This window comes from Oncorhynchus mykiss, chromosome 3, assembly GCF_057628025.1.
Source record: "Oncorhynchus mykiss isolate SJ-2025 chromosome 3, ASM5762802v1, whole genome shotgun sequence".
NCBI lineage: Eukaryota > Metazoa > Chordata > Actinopteri > Salmoniformes > Salmonidae > Oncorhynchus > Oncorhynchus mykiss.
In genome coordinates, this window is record NC_143024.1 from 52,166,012 (window position 1) to 52,182,433 (window position 16,422).

The following is a 16,422-nucleotide window of genomic DNA, read 5'->3' on the forward strand; positions in this document are numbered from 1 at the left end:
TACATCTTGTTTTTATTGGCTGTTGCTGCAACTAGTTGCACAAAGTTGCAGATGAGTTACTTATTAGTTGCAAGAGGGTGTTGGTGTTTCATGAAGCAATCAAGAAGCAACTAAAATAGAACGCAAGTTGTGTCCTGTAATGGCAGCCATACAATGAACCTCATTGGTTTAATAGGAATGGGCTGGCAGTCTACACTGTTCTTCAAGGAAATGCAATTTGGCGGAAATTGTTAAAAGTAGTCCTTGTACATAGAGTTGTATGGGTTGTGTAAAATTGTTAAAAGTAGTCATTGTACATAGAGTTGTATGGGTTGTGTAAATAAGCAAATCAGAACGTTTATGTTTTTACATACATTTTAAAGTGAAACATCTGAGTCTCGCGTAATTCCGTTACTATGGAATTGCACTGAAGCCTTCTGTACAGGAATGGGCGTGGTTGAGGGGAGGAGGCATGTCGCGTCGCTTCCTTAGCAACCGAAATGGCAAGTGGCAACAGCTCGCCGTCGAGAAATATACTTACTTGGCTGATTTTAGCTATGAAAGAAACCAGATAACGCCACATTTGATGGGCAAACAATTGCTAGATACTTGTAAAAAAAAAAGTTATCAGCAAGCTTTGCAAAGAAGGGACATGCAGGTTTCTTAGTTGTAGCGTTTTGCGAAAGTTGTTGTGACATTATTTTATGTGCTGCTAACGTTACCTCCTCTAACTAACGTTAGCTGACTTCGACCAGTTCTTGAAACGGTTACAAAGTTACATTTGTTTAAATAGCGCAATCACTAGTATGTAGAGGTAAACATTTCTTTACATTCTTCAACATGGAAACTCAGGTGAGTTTGCTCTAACATGACCCACATAATGTTAGCTAAGTTACTAAAGTTGGTTGAGATGGAACCTGAACGGAAAAAGTTGTTTGAGACAGAAATCCAACATATCAATTATTAATTTATAGACAAACTGGAATTAAAGCCAGACTAAGTCATTGGCACAGATGGAACTGTCCAAGTAGAAGACACATCAAACCCCTTCAAATGTTGATATTTGTTTGTGTTGACAACCAAACATAATTAAAATTCACTAAATATCTTTACATTTGAAATCAACCTGTGCTTGAAACCACGAGGCCGTTTGTTTGTTTTGGGGGGGTTGAATCCTGTGTTAAATTGAAACAATAGCTTTTGATGACTTTGTAAATAGCATCAGGGTTGGGCCTGGTTATTAATTTGCTGCTCTGTTTAACCTACCCTTTGACATGACTCAACAATCATTCTCACATTGGTAATATTCATTGGAAAATATCAAAGCGAAGCAGGGCTGGGCTTGGTTAAAACCATGGATGGGAGACCAAAAGGTAGCTTTAGATAGACACATTCTCCAGTAAGAGGTGTCTCCCAGCCTATTGTTAATTTTTTTCTGATAGTGTACATAACGTTGAAGATCTGACGTTGTCTTAAAGGTACAAATTAAACATATTTTATACAAGGTTTGTCTATGTTAAAATTTGGTTACCATGATGACATAATCCTGTGGTTGAAATTGAATCCTGAAAACATTTGACGTCTTCTGGCTGGGGGAGTTTTGTTAAGTGCGCTAACATGCATCACTTGCGGTACCGTTTTGGAAATATAAGGTCAGAACGTATCTTTCATATCAGCGAGAAATTGTTTTTGAAATAGGGTTTCCACGTCCATATTTCAGAGTCGACTACCTATGCTAATTATATATCTGCAACTCTGAACAGCTGTGTGTAACCAGAAGACTTGTTGTCACTGAAAAATACTGTCAGCGGCAACTGTGTTAAAACAGTTAAAACAGTGTAAGTGTATATTCTGCTTTGTGAAATTATTTTGATGTGATATCAAAGTAGAGACCTTTATGTTTTTAGAACCGTACCGCGTTATTCGATTCATTTTTAGATGTAAACTCAGCAAAAAAAGAAACGTCCTCTCACTGACAACTGTGTTTATTTTCAGCAAACTTAACATGTGTAAATATTTGTATGAACATAACAAGATTCAATAACTAAGACATAAACTGAACATCTTCCATAGACATGTGGCTAACAGAAATGGAATAATGTGTCCCTGAACAAAGGGGGGGTCAAAATCAAAAGTAACAGTCAGTATCTGGTGTGGCCACCAGCTGCATTAAGTACTGCAGTGCATCTCCTCCTCATGGTCTGCATCATATTTGCCAGTTCTTGCTGTGAGATGTTACCCCACTCTTCCACCAAGGCACCTGCAAGTTCACGGACATTTCAGAGGGGAATGGCACTAGCCTTCACCCTCCGATCCAACAGGTCCCAGACGTGCTTAATGGGAATGAGACCCGGGTTCATCGCTGGCCAAGGCAGAACACTGACATTCCTGTTTTGCAGGATATCACGCACAGAACGAGCAGTATGGCTGGTGGCATTGTCATGCTGGAGGGTCATGTCAGGATGAGCCTGTAGGAAGGGTACCACATGAGGGAGGAGAATGTCTTCCCTGTAACGCACAGCATTGAGATAGCCTGCAATGACAACAAGCTCAGTCCGATGATGCTGTGACACACCGCCCCAGACCATGACGGACATTCCACCTCCAAATCGATCCCGTTCCAGAGTACATTGCGGACAATCTGAGCACTGATGGAGGGATTGTGCATTCCTGGTGTAACGTGGGCAGTTGTTGTTGCCATCCTGTACCTGTCCCTCAGGTGTTATGTTTGGATGTACCGATCCTGTGCAAGTGTTGTTACACGTGGTTTGCCCCTGCAAGGACGATCAGCTGTCCATCCTGTCTCCCTGTAGCGTTGTCTTGGGCGTCTCACAGTACGGACATTGCAATTTATTGCCCTGTGTTGGGGAATAATCAGAATTGGTTGGTAACATAGGTAAGATGTTTTATATTCATCATATGTTTGTAAGTTACTTCTCATCAGAATGTTATTTTTGTATAATACTGTGGCGGGGTTGCAGTATCTGTTCTATGTCAAGACTAAGTTGCTTGGGCCGGAGAGAGGGGAGAGGTCAAGCGTGTATCTCTTGGCTCCACAATGTCTGTGTGCCAGTTAGTGTGTCTCTGTGATCTTGTCAAGATAGGATGGATTTGATATATGCCTGTTGATATGGAGGATTGGTTTATGGTTCTGAGTTTGAGAAAATAACATAGTTTAGGAGACAAAGCTGAACGATTTATTATGTCTATGCTGTCTGACTATGTGTGTCTTCGCTATAAAGGATCTCAGTTGAAATGTTGAAGGGACTCTCCGAGAATTCATTGATAGACACTGAATTGATCTGAGAGTCACAGGGTTGTGATAGAGCTCATATAATTAAAGATTGACTTTGATAACTAACTCTGACTTGTGTGTGGTTTGCTCTCATGATTTGGTAAATAGAGGAAATTTCCACGACACCTGGCCACATCTGCAGTCCTCATGCCTCCTTGCAGCATGCCTAAGGCATGTTCACGCAGTTGAGCAGGGACCCTGGGCATCTTTCTTTTGGTGTTTTTCAGAGTCAGTAGAAAGGTCTCTTTAGTTGTCCTAAGTTTTCATAACTGTGACCGTAATTGCCTACCGTCTGTAAGCTGACAGTGTCTTAACGACCGTTCCACAGGTGCCTGTTCATTAATTCTTTATGGTTCATTGAACAAGCATGGGAAACAGTGTTTAAACCCTTTACAATGAAGATCTGTGAAGTTATTTGGATTTTTATGAATTGTCTCAAAGACAGGGTCCTGAAAAAGGGACGTGTCTTTTTTTGCTGAGTTTAGTATTTGGTTGTTTTGGCAGCCATAGCCAATTAGCCTCTAAACAGAACATGTATGGTCCTTGGACTATAAGGAGTAACTAACTATAGGCTCTTTTTGTCCATTATTCAGCTAAGGAACAGCAGGACAGACTGTGGCTTAAAATACATTTTGAAGCTACATTATTTGTTTACAAAGATTGAAATTACAACAAAAACAAACATTTGCATAATATTGTTATGTACCCTATACAGTACCTTGGTACCTAGGCTGTAATTACATTCTTCAGCAATCAATGGATATACAGTCATTTGAAAAAGTAAATACACCCCCTGGAAAGTAATTATTATTTGTTTTTAACATATTTGGACACATGGATATTTGAGCTAAATTCCAACCACATTCATCGATAAAGGTAACCCAATTTAACAAATCACTAAAACAACAAAAAAACGTTGAAAATGTTAAGCAATTAAAATAAACAAAAATGCAATTTCCTTATGTGGAAAAATGTACCTTTACCATCACATACAATGGCTAAAATTAGAATCAGGTGCACCAAAACAGGTGCAAATGATTAGAAAATCATTAGAGTAACTTAGTCTGGTTGGTTTTAACCATATGGGTGTGTGATAACACATCATGCCACTATCAAAATACCTTTCCGAGGCCCTTAGAAGAAAGATTATTCACGCCCACGAGTCTGGGAGGAATTACAAATCCAGTTCCAAGTATTTCGAAGTACATCATTCCACTGTCCGATTGATCATCTACAAATGGAGAACATTCCAGACCCCTGGCAATCTACCTAGGACAGGTCGTCCCACCAAATTCAGCCTAATAGCTGACCGAAAGATGCTCATAGACGTCTTAAAGAACCCCAGGGTAACATCAAGGGATCTACAGGCCTCTCTTGCCACAATCAATGTCGAAGTGCATGAGTCAACTGTCAGAAAGAGACTGGACAAACTTGGCCTACATGCGAGGTCAGGAAGGAAGAAGCCTCTGCTCTCAAAAAATAATATTAAGACACAACTGACATCTCCAGACAACGCCTGGGTAAAGGCCAAACTACTGGAACAATGTGATCTGGACAGGCGAAAACAAAACACTGCCTTTGAACAGAAGAACCTCATACCAACAGTAAAGTGTGGAGGCGGTGGCATTATGGTTTGGAGCTGCTTTGCTGCCTCAGGGCCTGGCCAACTTGCCATCATTGAGTCAACCATGAATTCCATATTGTACCAGAGAATTATTCAGGAGAATGCTAGGCCATCTGTCAAAAAGCTGAAGCTGAACCGTACATGGATCTTGCAACAGGACAATGATCCAAAACACACAGCAAAACTAAAACAGAATCTCTCAAAGAGAAGAAATGTGGGGTTATGGAATTGCGAGTCAAAGCCCAGATCTCAATCCTGTCAAAATGCTGTGGGTGGACTTGAAGTGGGCCATGCATGCAAGAAAGCCCTCAAACATGACACAATTGAATCAGTACTGTAAAGAAGAATGGGCAAAAATTCATCCCAGTCGATGTAAAAGACTGATACAGTTACTAGAAACGGCTACATTAAGTTATTTCAGCCAAAGCGGGCAACACCAGCTATTGAAACTAGCAATGTACTTATTTTTTCTGCATTTCTTTTGATTTTCGTTTAATAAAGTATAATCTTTCATATATTCAGTGGGGAGAACAAGTATTTGATACACTGCCGATTTTGCAGGTTTTCCTACTTACAAAACATGTAGAGGTCTGTAATTTTTTTTTTATCATAGGTTCACTTCAACTGTGAGAGACGGAATCTAAAACAAAAATCCAGAAAATCACATTGTATGATTTTTAATTAATTAATTTGCATTTTATTGCATGACATACGTATTTGATCACAAACCAACCAATAAGAATTCCGGCTCTCACAGACCTGTTAGCTTTTCTTTAAGAAGCCCTCCTGTTCTCCACTCATTACCTGTATTAACTGCACCTGTTTGAACTCATTACCTGTATAAAAGACACCTGTCCACACACTCAATCAAACAGACTCCAACCTCTCCACAATGGCCAAGACCAGAGAGCTGTGTAAGGACACCAGGGGTAAAATTGTAGACCTGCACAAGGCTGGGATGGACAATAGGCAAGCAGCTTGGTGAGAAGGCAACTGTTGGCGCAATTATTAGAAAATGGAAGAAGTTCAAGATGACAGTCAATCAACCTCGGTGTGGGGCTCCATGCAAGATCTCAACTCGTGGGGCATCAATGATCATGAGGAAGGTGAGGGATCAGCCCAGAACTACACGGCAGGACCTGGTAAATGACCTGAAGAGAGCTGGGACCACTGTCTCAAAGAAAACCATTAGTAACACACTACGCCATCATGAATTAAAATTCTGCAGCGCATGCAAGGTCCCCCTGATCAAGTCAGCGCATGTACAGGCCCATCTGAAGTTTGCCAATGACCATCTGGATGATCCAGAGGAGGAATGGGAGAAGGTCATGTGGTCTGATGAGACAAAAATAGAGCTTTTTGGTCTAAACTCCACTCGCCGTGTTTGGAGGAAGAAGAAGGATTAGTACAACCCCAAGAACACCATCCCAACCGTGAAGCATGGAGGTGCTTTTCTGCAAATGGGACAGGACGACTGCACCGTATTGAGGGGAGGATGGATGGGGCCAAATACTTGTTCTCCCCACTGTACCAGTCAAAAGTTTGGACACATCCAGGGTTTTTCTATATTTCTACTATTTAATACATTTTAGAATAATAGTGAAGACATCAATATGGAATCATGTAGTAACCAAAATAAGTGACAAAACAAAATATATTGTATATTTTAAATTCTTCAAAGCAACCACCCTTTGCCTTGATTAGAGCTTTGCACACTCTTGTATTTCTCAACCAGCTTCAACTGCTTTTCCAACAGTCTTGAAGGAGTTCCCACATAATATGCTGAAAAGCACCCTCACACCATCACACCTTCTCCATGCTTCACGGTGGAATCCACACCTGCGGAGATCATCCATTCACCTTCTCTGCATCTCACAAAGACACTGCGGTTGGAACCAAACATCTCAAATTGGACAGATTTTCAGCTGTCTAAAGTCCATTACTCGTGCTTCTTGGCCCAAGCAAGTCTCTTCTTATTATTGGTGTCCTTTCGTAGTGGTTTCTTTGCAGCAATTCGAGCATGAAGCATTCACGCAGTCTCCTCTGAAGCATTTATTTTGGCTGCAATTTCTGAGGCTGGCAACTCTAATGAACTTATCCTCTGCAGCATAGGTAACTCTGGGTCTTCCTTTCCTGTGGTGGTCCTCATGAGAGCCAGTTTCATCATAGCGCCTAATGGTTTTTGTCACTGCACTTCAAGAAACGTTCAAAGTTCTTGAAATTTTCTGGATTGACTGACCTTCATTTCTTCAAGTAGTGGTGGACTGTCATTTCTCTTTCCTTATTTGAACTGTTCTTGCCATAATATGGATTTGGTCTTTTACCAAATAAGTTTATTTGGTAAAACTACACAACTGATTTGCTCAAACGCATTAAGAAGGAAAGAAATTCCACAAATGGACTTTTAACTGTTCAGACCTATTAATTTAAATGCATTCTAGGTGAAGCTGGTGAAGCTTATGAAGCTGGTTGAGATATTGCCAAGAGAGTGCAAAGCTTTTTTGGTTACTACATGATTCCATTTGTGTTATTTCGTAGTTTTGATGTCTTCATTATTATTCTACAATGTCAATTTTTTTTCTTCCCATAATGTCAAGCAAAGAGGCACTGAGTTTGAAGGTAGGCTGTGAAATACATCTACAGGTACACCTCCAATTGACTCAAATAATGTCAATTAGCCTACCAGAAGCTTCTAAAGCCATCACATAATTTTCTGGAATTTTCCAAGCTGTTTAAAAGCACAGTCAACTTAGTGTATGTAAACTTATGACTCACTGGAATTGTGATGCAGTGAATTATAAGTGAAATAATATGTCTGTAAACAATTGTTGTAAAAATTACATGCACAAAGTAGATGTCCTCACCGACTTGCCAAAACGATAGTTTCCTAACAAGACATTTGTGGAGTGGTTGATAAACAAATTTTAATGACTCCAACCTAAGTGTATGTAAACTCCCGACTTCAGCTGTATATATATATATATATATATATATAGTGCTTTTGGAAAGTATTCAGACTCCTTGACTTTGTCCACATTTTGTTACATTACAGCCTTATTCTAAAATGTGTTAAAACAATTGTTAACATTTCATCAATCTGTGCACTGTACCCCATTATGACAAAGCAAAAACAGGTTTCATTCCCTTTCCTCAGTACTTTGTTGAAGAAACTTTGGCAGAGATTACAGTCTTGAGCCATCTTGGGTATGACACTACAAGCTTGGCACGCCTGTATTTGGGAAGTCTCCCATTTTTCTCTGCAGATGCTCTCAAGCTTTGTCAGGTTGGATTGGGAGCGTCGCTGTACAGCTATTTTCAGGTCTGTCCAGAGATGTTCGATCGGGTTCAAGTCCGAGCTATGGTTGGTACTCTCAAGGACATTCCGAGACATGTCCTGAAGCCACTCCTGCATTGTCTTGGCTGTGTGCTTAGGGTCATTGTCCTGTTGTAAGGTGAACCTTCGCCCCAGTCTGAGGTCCTGAGCACTCTGGAGCAGGTTTTCCTCAATGATCTCTCTCTACTTTTCTCCGTTCATCTTTCCCTCGATCCTGACTAGGCTCCCAGTCCCTGCCTCTGAAAAACATCCCCACATTAGGGATGGTGCCAGGTTTCCTCCAGACGTGACGCTTTGCATTCAGGAAACCGAGTTCAATCTTGGTTTCATCAGACCAGAGAATCTTGTTTCTCATGGTCTGAGAGTCCTGTGCTCAATCTCAAGTCTCATAGCAAAGGGTCTGTATACTTATGTAAATAAGGTGTTTCTCTTTCTTATTTTTAATACATTTTTTTTTTTTTTTTAAGAACCTGTTTTCACTTTGTCATTCTGGGGTATTGTGTATAGATTGATGAGGGGAACATTTAATTTAATCAATTTTAGAAAAAGGATCTAACAAAATGTGGAAACAGTCAAGGGGTCTGAATAATTTCCGATTGTTACTCAGTGACATTTGTCATGTCCAGCTAGCCACCTAGGTCCGAATGACAGTGTTCAACGTTCTCTTCACAGAAGTCTTTGCATAATAAGAAGCTGCCCAAGATCCCTGACAGTTCAAACCGCCTCCTACCACAACTTCCACAGGTACGCTGCCTAACATCAGTCTCCCAGGCTTTGGCAATTGCTAACCAGTAAGCCTATGTAACAGATGAGTTTGTCCAATATAGGCTAAGCATAATGTCTTGGTTTTGCTTCATAGAAAGTGTGGGTGGTGTAACTCAAATAACTAACCATCTAATTGTTACATTTCCAATTATTTTTTATTTATTAGTCCCATACTCTCTCGTTTTGCACTAAACTATTCATTTATATCTGTCTTCAAAGATCCGCTCCAAACCCCAGTGGCAGGAGACAGCTCCTGCCTTTGTCCTGCAGCCGCCAGTCAGAGGAGTGTCCCATGGCTTTGGGGCGGCAGTTAGACTGTCCAGTAAGTTATGTTCTCACTGATATAGGCTAGTAGCAAATAGGACATCGTTTCAACTTCGTTATAGTTTTTAAAACATAATTAACCAAAGGTGACTCAAATGGAGAACAGCATATTGTATGTTGCAATCAATGAGTAGACATAGCTCCTTACAATAACAACAATACTTTTTGAACATACACACACCCTCCACAAACTGTAAATTGAGTGGTAAAAAAATGATGGATTTTATAACTGACTTCCCTCACCATGTTTTTTTCTTAGCCTCACATACTGTAACTGCGTGGAATATAATCCCTTCACCCCAATGCCCCATATGTTTCTTTGTGACCTATATGATAAAGTCCATCCACTGTAACTGTGTGGAGAAGGCAATACTATGCTTTATAATCCCCCCTATAAGTGTCTTATGTGACCTATAATGACGTGTCTCCACTGTCCACTGTAGGAGACGTGCTGGGTGGAGGGTCGGGAACCAGGCGTTACCAGAGCCTGAGCAGAGGCCTGGAGGACTCCCAGAGCAGAGAGGCCGGCTTGTCATCAGAGTCCTCCAAACATCGCAGCAGTAGCCACACTCAGCCCAAAAAAGACCGGGAGCAGTTCCGCAGTGCCCTGGTCGGCATAATCCTGTGAGTCCAATCAAATAATCAATCAATCCATACATTGCCTATTCATCCCCTTCCATCCAAGCATCCACATACCGACTCCCCCGACGTTCGGTAGCACTTTTCAACATACAACATTCTCCTTTCACTAAATTACCCCGTGTTTCAGGCAGCATGAATCTGCCAGTGGCAAAACCATTGTGGAGGACAGTCAGCCCCCTACCTGTGGGTCCCCCACAGCTACAGAGAAGGATATCCTGGTAAGGGAAGGTGACATTTTGGTATATATTGTTAATTAATAGGTCCAAAAATGAATGTAGCAACTGTGGATTATAGCTCTTTAATGTGTCTTATCTTTTTATGTCCACCTTGTTAGAGATATTACTATTACATCCGCAATGGGATCGACACAGAGCATGTGGCAGCCATGGAGGACTCCTGGCTGGAGAATGTTCTGGATCTGGTGCCCACTCACCTGAAGAGGCTGACTAGGACCATAGAGCTGCTATCAGACGAGATGAAGGAGGACTACCTGCTCAGTGTGAAGAAAGCCATCGGTACCTAACCCAACACAAATCCATCTGTGTTCTTTAAATTATCGTTAAGACATATCTGTCTGTAGACTCAGATTTTTCTCTAGATTCTGTTCTAAAATGTGCATATCTATTATTAGTCTTTTGCTGCACAGTAATTAGTCATGTTGTTTTGTTGCCGCTGTTTGCAGTGGATTTCGTACTTCGGGACCCGAGGGAAAACGATGAAGACAAGGTCAAAGATGTTCCTCCTCACAGAGTTGAGTAAGTCCCATAAAATGCAGAGAGAATGTGACAATGTGTGCAGTACTTTGAAACACACTTGGTCCAGAAACCACATGGGCTCAGATTAATTGCCTATAGAAAAAAAGGAATGTCTCCTTAGTGTTTTGTTGCTTCCGAACTTGGTTGTTTAATAAAGAAACATTTTGACCGTCATGGTCTTCAGTTACTTGACGAAGACCATGTTGGTTGAAATGTTCTAAGTAGCCTTTTTTGTCAAATTGTATTCCTCTTAAAAATATTAAACTTCTTCTTATCCTCTTTTCCTTGCTGTACATAATTTAAGAATGGAGGTGGTCCCTAAACCATGGAACAAATCATTCCTTCATGCCCAAAAGAGGATGAGAGACAAGTTGCATTCCATCAACCCCACTATGCTATCAGTGCTGGACCTGTGGCATGTGTCTTTCAAGTGAGAACACTTCTATCCTATCATATCCTTCTATCCTATTCTTATAGTCTTATTTCTTTCTATATTTTTCTTCTCTTTCACTGTCCCAAGCCTTTATATTCAGTATTGCCATCTTTTCTGCTCTATGTCTGCCTCCCTTTTTCTTTAATCTCTCACCCCCTGCGTTCTCCTTGTAGGAAGATGCGTCTCATCGATGTTGAGGAGTTCCAGAACAGGCAGGAGTCTATGGAGCTCTCCATCTTCCAGCATCTAGTCACCAGACACATTGAGTGTGCCAAGGACATCCTCCTCAAAAAGTATGAGTACATGTAATAGAGTAGGTCCCCACTGGGCTAGAACCAGTGACCTGCATACTGACACTTTACACTTACATTTCCTGTCACCCCACAAAAGCCATGTCCCTTGCTGAAAAAGGAAACAACTACTTCAGGTCTCAGGAGGATTGATGTCACTTGCAGGATGAATACTACAAGTGCACTGCTAGCTAGCAAGCGATTCCACATGGACTTTTGTTAGGTTCTGACAAACAGTGAAAAACTAACAGACAAGTAGTCAAAGCTCAAACCATGTTTATTCACCCACTGGGTCAAAAGGCTGCAAAGACAAAGACATGTTTACTCAAGCACATATATTTATACCCTCCTCGGTGGAGTCCACTCCTTGCAACTCTAGACAGCCATTGCATCTCTGTTGCTAGGCAAGACCTTAAGTGGTGACTGTTCCTTCTCACTTCATCTGACCTGACCTCGGCCCGAATCCTCACTCCTTCTTAAATCACGGCTGTCCTACCTTATCTGTTACTGAAACCAGACGGTTAACATTTTCCTCTCCCTATAGGATCCTTGAGATTTAACAATAACATGTTCTAACAGAATGTAAGCTCTCTGCACTCCTCCTTCCTCTCTCAGTAACTTTCCATACACCTAGTTGTTATCCCTCCATTGACCTCAACATATACATTCATTATACAGCAATCAAATAAGTTCTAAGTTCTAATATGGTAACATGAAAAAACATATTTCATGCTATAATCCAACACTTGATACCAGTGGAGGCTGCTGAGGGGAGGACAGCTCATTATAATGGCTGGAACAGAGCAAATGGAATGGCATCATGGAAACCATAGGTGTTTCTCAAAATGCATACTTCCGTGCTCTGAGCATGCAAATTGGGGCATGGCAGTGTCAGAGTATGAGTAAAAATCAAGGTATGTGAAATGGAGCACGCATTCGAGAAGCGTACTTCGTTTGTAAATATTTTGAAGCATGCATCGATGCAAGCTTCAACGGAAAGTATGCAAAGAAATATGACTCAGCAAAGTAAAAAATGACGCACGATTTCTTCAAATCAATGGCGGACATTATATGAGCTGAAGCGATAATGAAATGCTGACTATTCACATGTCATATGTTGCCTGACAACACTATTTTATCTTGATACGTTAATAAATACATGCTGTGTTAGTTTTGGCATGTTTACCTGCCTACGTACTATAGATCGCAAGGCTATGAGTCAATAGGGCTAACTGTCTAGCTACTACTGTTAGCTAGCCAGAAAGCCACGAAGAATGGTTAGGTAGCTACCCAAGAAGAATTGACATCTATCTTGCATAATATTTGTTTTTTTGTTCATTTTTACTTGTTAAACAACCTGACTAGATAGATTTTTACGATTCACATATAGCTAGCTGATAGTTATGAAGTAAAACAGTTGCTTTGTCTTGTTTGGTCTATTTTTGCCATTGTCCTGCCTGGAAGAAGGTTCAGTGAATGGGGAGGTGAAACGTGAGGTAATACAGTAAGGGGAGTGCGAGTGCTTCTGAAATGTAATGTTTTATGCATTCTCCACACTCACGTCCTCACAAGAACTTACTCAAGAGAGCGTCGTCGGAGATTACACTCGGAGCATGAGAGTGTGGAGCACAGTAGAATGCATATTGAGAAAGATCCCATGTGTTTGATGTATTTGATACCATTCCACTTATTCCGCTCCAACCATTACCATGAGCCCGTCTTCCCCAATTAAGGTGCCACCAACCTCCTGTGCTTGATACAACCGAACACCTAAAAATAACTGTAGCAGGCTTCCGAGGTAGCATGTCAGTGAAAAGTAGCATCTTAGCCGGGCTGTTTCTTGTCTTCCATTTCTAACCTATACCCTAACTTTGTGCTTATGAATAGGTGGTTTCCCGAAGTTCAGCACATTTACTACCAGGGGAACAAACGCAAGCTGGTCCCCAGCAACACCAACGCAGCCAAACTGCAGTCCTTCTTCAACTGTGTGGCTGCCCTGATGGCCTCACAGCTCCAGAGTCTAGCACTGGAGTCCATCCAGGATTACACACACCTCATTTCCCAGGACCCGGTAACTACAATACACACACACACACACACACACACTCAGTGTACGCCAGTCATTTTGATTTTGGGGTCCTATCTCCCAGTACTCGGTGAGGGCCTATGAGCACCCTGGCTTTGTCCTGCGTCTGATCCTGGATGAGAATGACATCAAGTTTGAGCCTGACTTCAAAGACTTTGAGGTCATCCTTCTCAACGTCTACGACATCATGCTGAAATCCATCAGCTTGGTGCCGCGCGTGGAGACCAAGCTCTACTCAGAATGGGTAATATGTGTGTGTGTGTGTGTGTGTGTGTGTGTGTGTGTGTGTGTGTGTGTGTGTATGTTGGGATGAAAGTGCCACTGTGTATCTCTTTGGCTTGAATTGGAGAAGTAGACATCCTACTGTGTTTGTGTGACTGTCACTTACCCTCACAATTTACTGCACGAGTATAAGACTTCACACCCACCATATCACCTCATCCACCTTCCATCCTACAACACTCTTCCCAAGCCGGGCTGCCAGAGCGGGGGCACACTCAAGCCCATCGTCCTCCCGGAGATCATGCAGGCCCAGCAGGAGGAGGTGAGGAGGGTAATCTGGGAGGAGAGCGCCGGGCCTCTGGAGCATGTGCGACTCTACGACAAGTACGCTCCCCTGGTGTCCCAGCAGGCCCAGGATGACGTGGAGCAGTTCCTCCGCGAGCAGCATTCCTTCCCAGAGATCATGATAGAGGTCACCCGTTACCAACAGCTGGCAGATGAGATCCAGTACAGCTCCAGCAAGGTGTGGATCTAGTTTATACCGAATGTTACATTTTAGTCCATTTTAAAGATACCCCATGGAAGTTGAATTGCTCATTTTGGCCTCCCCCATCCCACCATACGCCTCTTTATTAACAGAGTTACGTAAAATAAGTACACCTACATTCAAAAGTAAATTGAACTAAGGAAGGTGAAACACATTTTATCTTTATTGAGGACATTTAGGCCTGGGAAATGATGCATATACAAAATGGGGATATACTCAATAAATCAAATCAAATCAAATTTTATTTGTCACATACACATGGTTAGCAGATGTTAATGCGAGTGTAGCGAAATGCTTGTGCTTCTAGTTCCGACAATGCAGTAATAACAAGTAATCTAACTAACAATTCCAAAACTACTGTCTTGTACACAGTGTAAGGGGATAAAGAATATGTACATAAGGATATATGAATGAGTGATGGTACAGAGCAGTATAGGCAAGATACAGTAGATGGTATCGGGTACAGTATGTACAAATGAGATGAGTATGTAAACAAAGTGGCATAGTATAGTATAAAGTGGCTAGTGATACATGTATTACATAAGGATACCGTCGATGATATAGAGTACAGTATATACGTATGCATATGAGATGAATAATGTAGGGTAAGTAACATTTATATAAGGTAGCATTGTTTAAAGTGGCTAGTGATATATTTACATCATTTCCCATCAATTCCCATTATTAAAGTGGCTGGAGTTGTGTCAGTGTGTTGGCAGCAGCCACTCAGTGTTAGTGGTGGCTGTTTAACAGTCTGATGGCCTTGAGATAGAAGCTGTTTTTCAGTCTCTCGGTCCCAGCTTTGATGCACCTGTACTGACCTCGCCTTCTGGATGATAGCGGGGTGAACAGGCAGTGGCTCGGGTGGTTGATGTCCTTGATGATCTTTATGGCCTTCCTGTGACATCGGGTGGTGTAGGTGTCCTGGAGGGCAGGTAGTTTGCCCCCGGTGATGCGTTGTGCAGACCTCACTACCCTCTGGAGAGCCTTACGGTTGAGGGCGGTGCAGTTGCCATACCAGGCGGTGATACAGCCCGCCAGGATGCTCTCGATTGTGCATCTGTAGAAGTTTGTGAGTGCTTTTGGTGACAAGCCAAATTTCTTCAGCCTCCTGAGGTTGAAGAGGCGCTGCTGCGCCTTCTTCACGATGCTGTCTGTGTGAGTGGACCAATTCAGTTTGTCTGTGATGTGTATGCCGAGGAACTTAAAACTTGCTACCCTCTCCACTACTGTTCCATCGATGTGGATAGGGGGGTGTTCCCTCTGCTGTTTCCTGAAGTCCACAATCATCTCCTTAGTTTTGTTGACGTTGAGTGTGAGGTTGTTTTCCTGACACCACACTCCGAGGGCCCTCACCTCCTCCCTGTAGGCCGTCTCATCGTTGTTGGTAATCAAGCCTACCACTGTTGTGTCGTCCGCAAACTTGATGATTGAGTTGGAGGCGTGCGTGGCCACGCAGTCGTGGGTGAACAGGGAGTACAGGAGAGGGCTCAGAACGCAACCTTGTGGGGCCCCAGTGTTGAGGATCAGCGGGGAGGAGATGTTGTTGCCTACCCTCACCACCTGGGGGCGGCCCGTCAGGAAGTCCAGTACCCAGTTGCACAGGGCGGGGTCGAGACCCAGGGTCTCGAGCTTGATGACGAGCTTGGAGGGTACTATGGTGTTGAATGCCGAGCTGTAGTCGATGAACAGCATTCTCACATAGGTATTCCTCTTGTCCAGATGGGTTAGGGCAGTGTGCAGTGTGGTTGAGATTGCATCGTCTGTGGACCTATTTGGGCGGTAATCAAATTGGAGTGGGTCTAGGGTGTCAGGTAGGGTGGAGGTGATATGGTCCTTGACTAGTCTCTCAAAGCACTTCATGATGACGGATGTGAGTGCTACGGGGCGGTAGTCATTTAGCTCAGTTACCTTAGCTTTCTTGGGAACAGGAACAATGGTGGCCCTCTTGAAGCATGTGGGAACAGCAGACTGGTATAGGGATTGATTGAATATGTCCGTAAACACACCGGCCAGCTGGTCTGCGCATGCTCTGAGGGCGCGGCTGGGGATGCCATCTGGGCTTGCAGCCTTGCGAGGGTTAACACGTTTAAATGTCTTACTCACCTCGGCTGCAGTGAAGGAGA

At 42.5% G+C, this 16,422-nt stretch overlaps 1 protein-coding gene across 1 annotated transcript in view; it reads left to right on the plus strand.

The window, feature by feature from the left end:
- The first annotated feature begins 206 nt into the window (after positions 1-206).
- Positions 207-16,422, plus strand: part of dnah7 (dynein, axonemal, heavy chain 7) — a 230,777-nt gene continuing 214,561 nt past the window's right edge. Inside the window, exons 1-12 of the mRNA XM_021596897.3 lie at positions 207-831; positions 8,905-8,976; positions 9,217-9,319; positions 9,765-9,945; positions 10,091-10,181; positions 10,298-10,478; positions 10,646-10,718; positions 11,023-11,148; positions 11,325-11,444; positions 13,329-13,512; positions 13,592-13,771; positions 14,000-14,272. Coding sequence (XP_021452572.3) covers positions 820-831; positions 8,905-8,976; positions 9,217-9,319; positions 9,765-9,945; positions 10,091-10,181; positions 10,298-10,478; positions 10,646-10,718; positions 11,023-11,148; positions 11,325-11,444; positions 13,329-13,512; positions 13,592-13,771; positions 14,000-14,272 — 1,596 coding nt within the window. The 5' untranslated portion in view covers positions 207-819. The remainder of the gene's footprint in view (positions 832-8,904; positions 8,977-9,216; positions 9,320-9,764; positions 9,946-10,090; positions 10,182-10,297; positions 10,479-10,645; positions 10,719-11,022; positions 11,149-11,324; positions 11,445-13,328; positions 13,513-13,591; positions 13,772-13,999; positions 14,273-16,422) is intronic.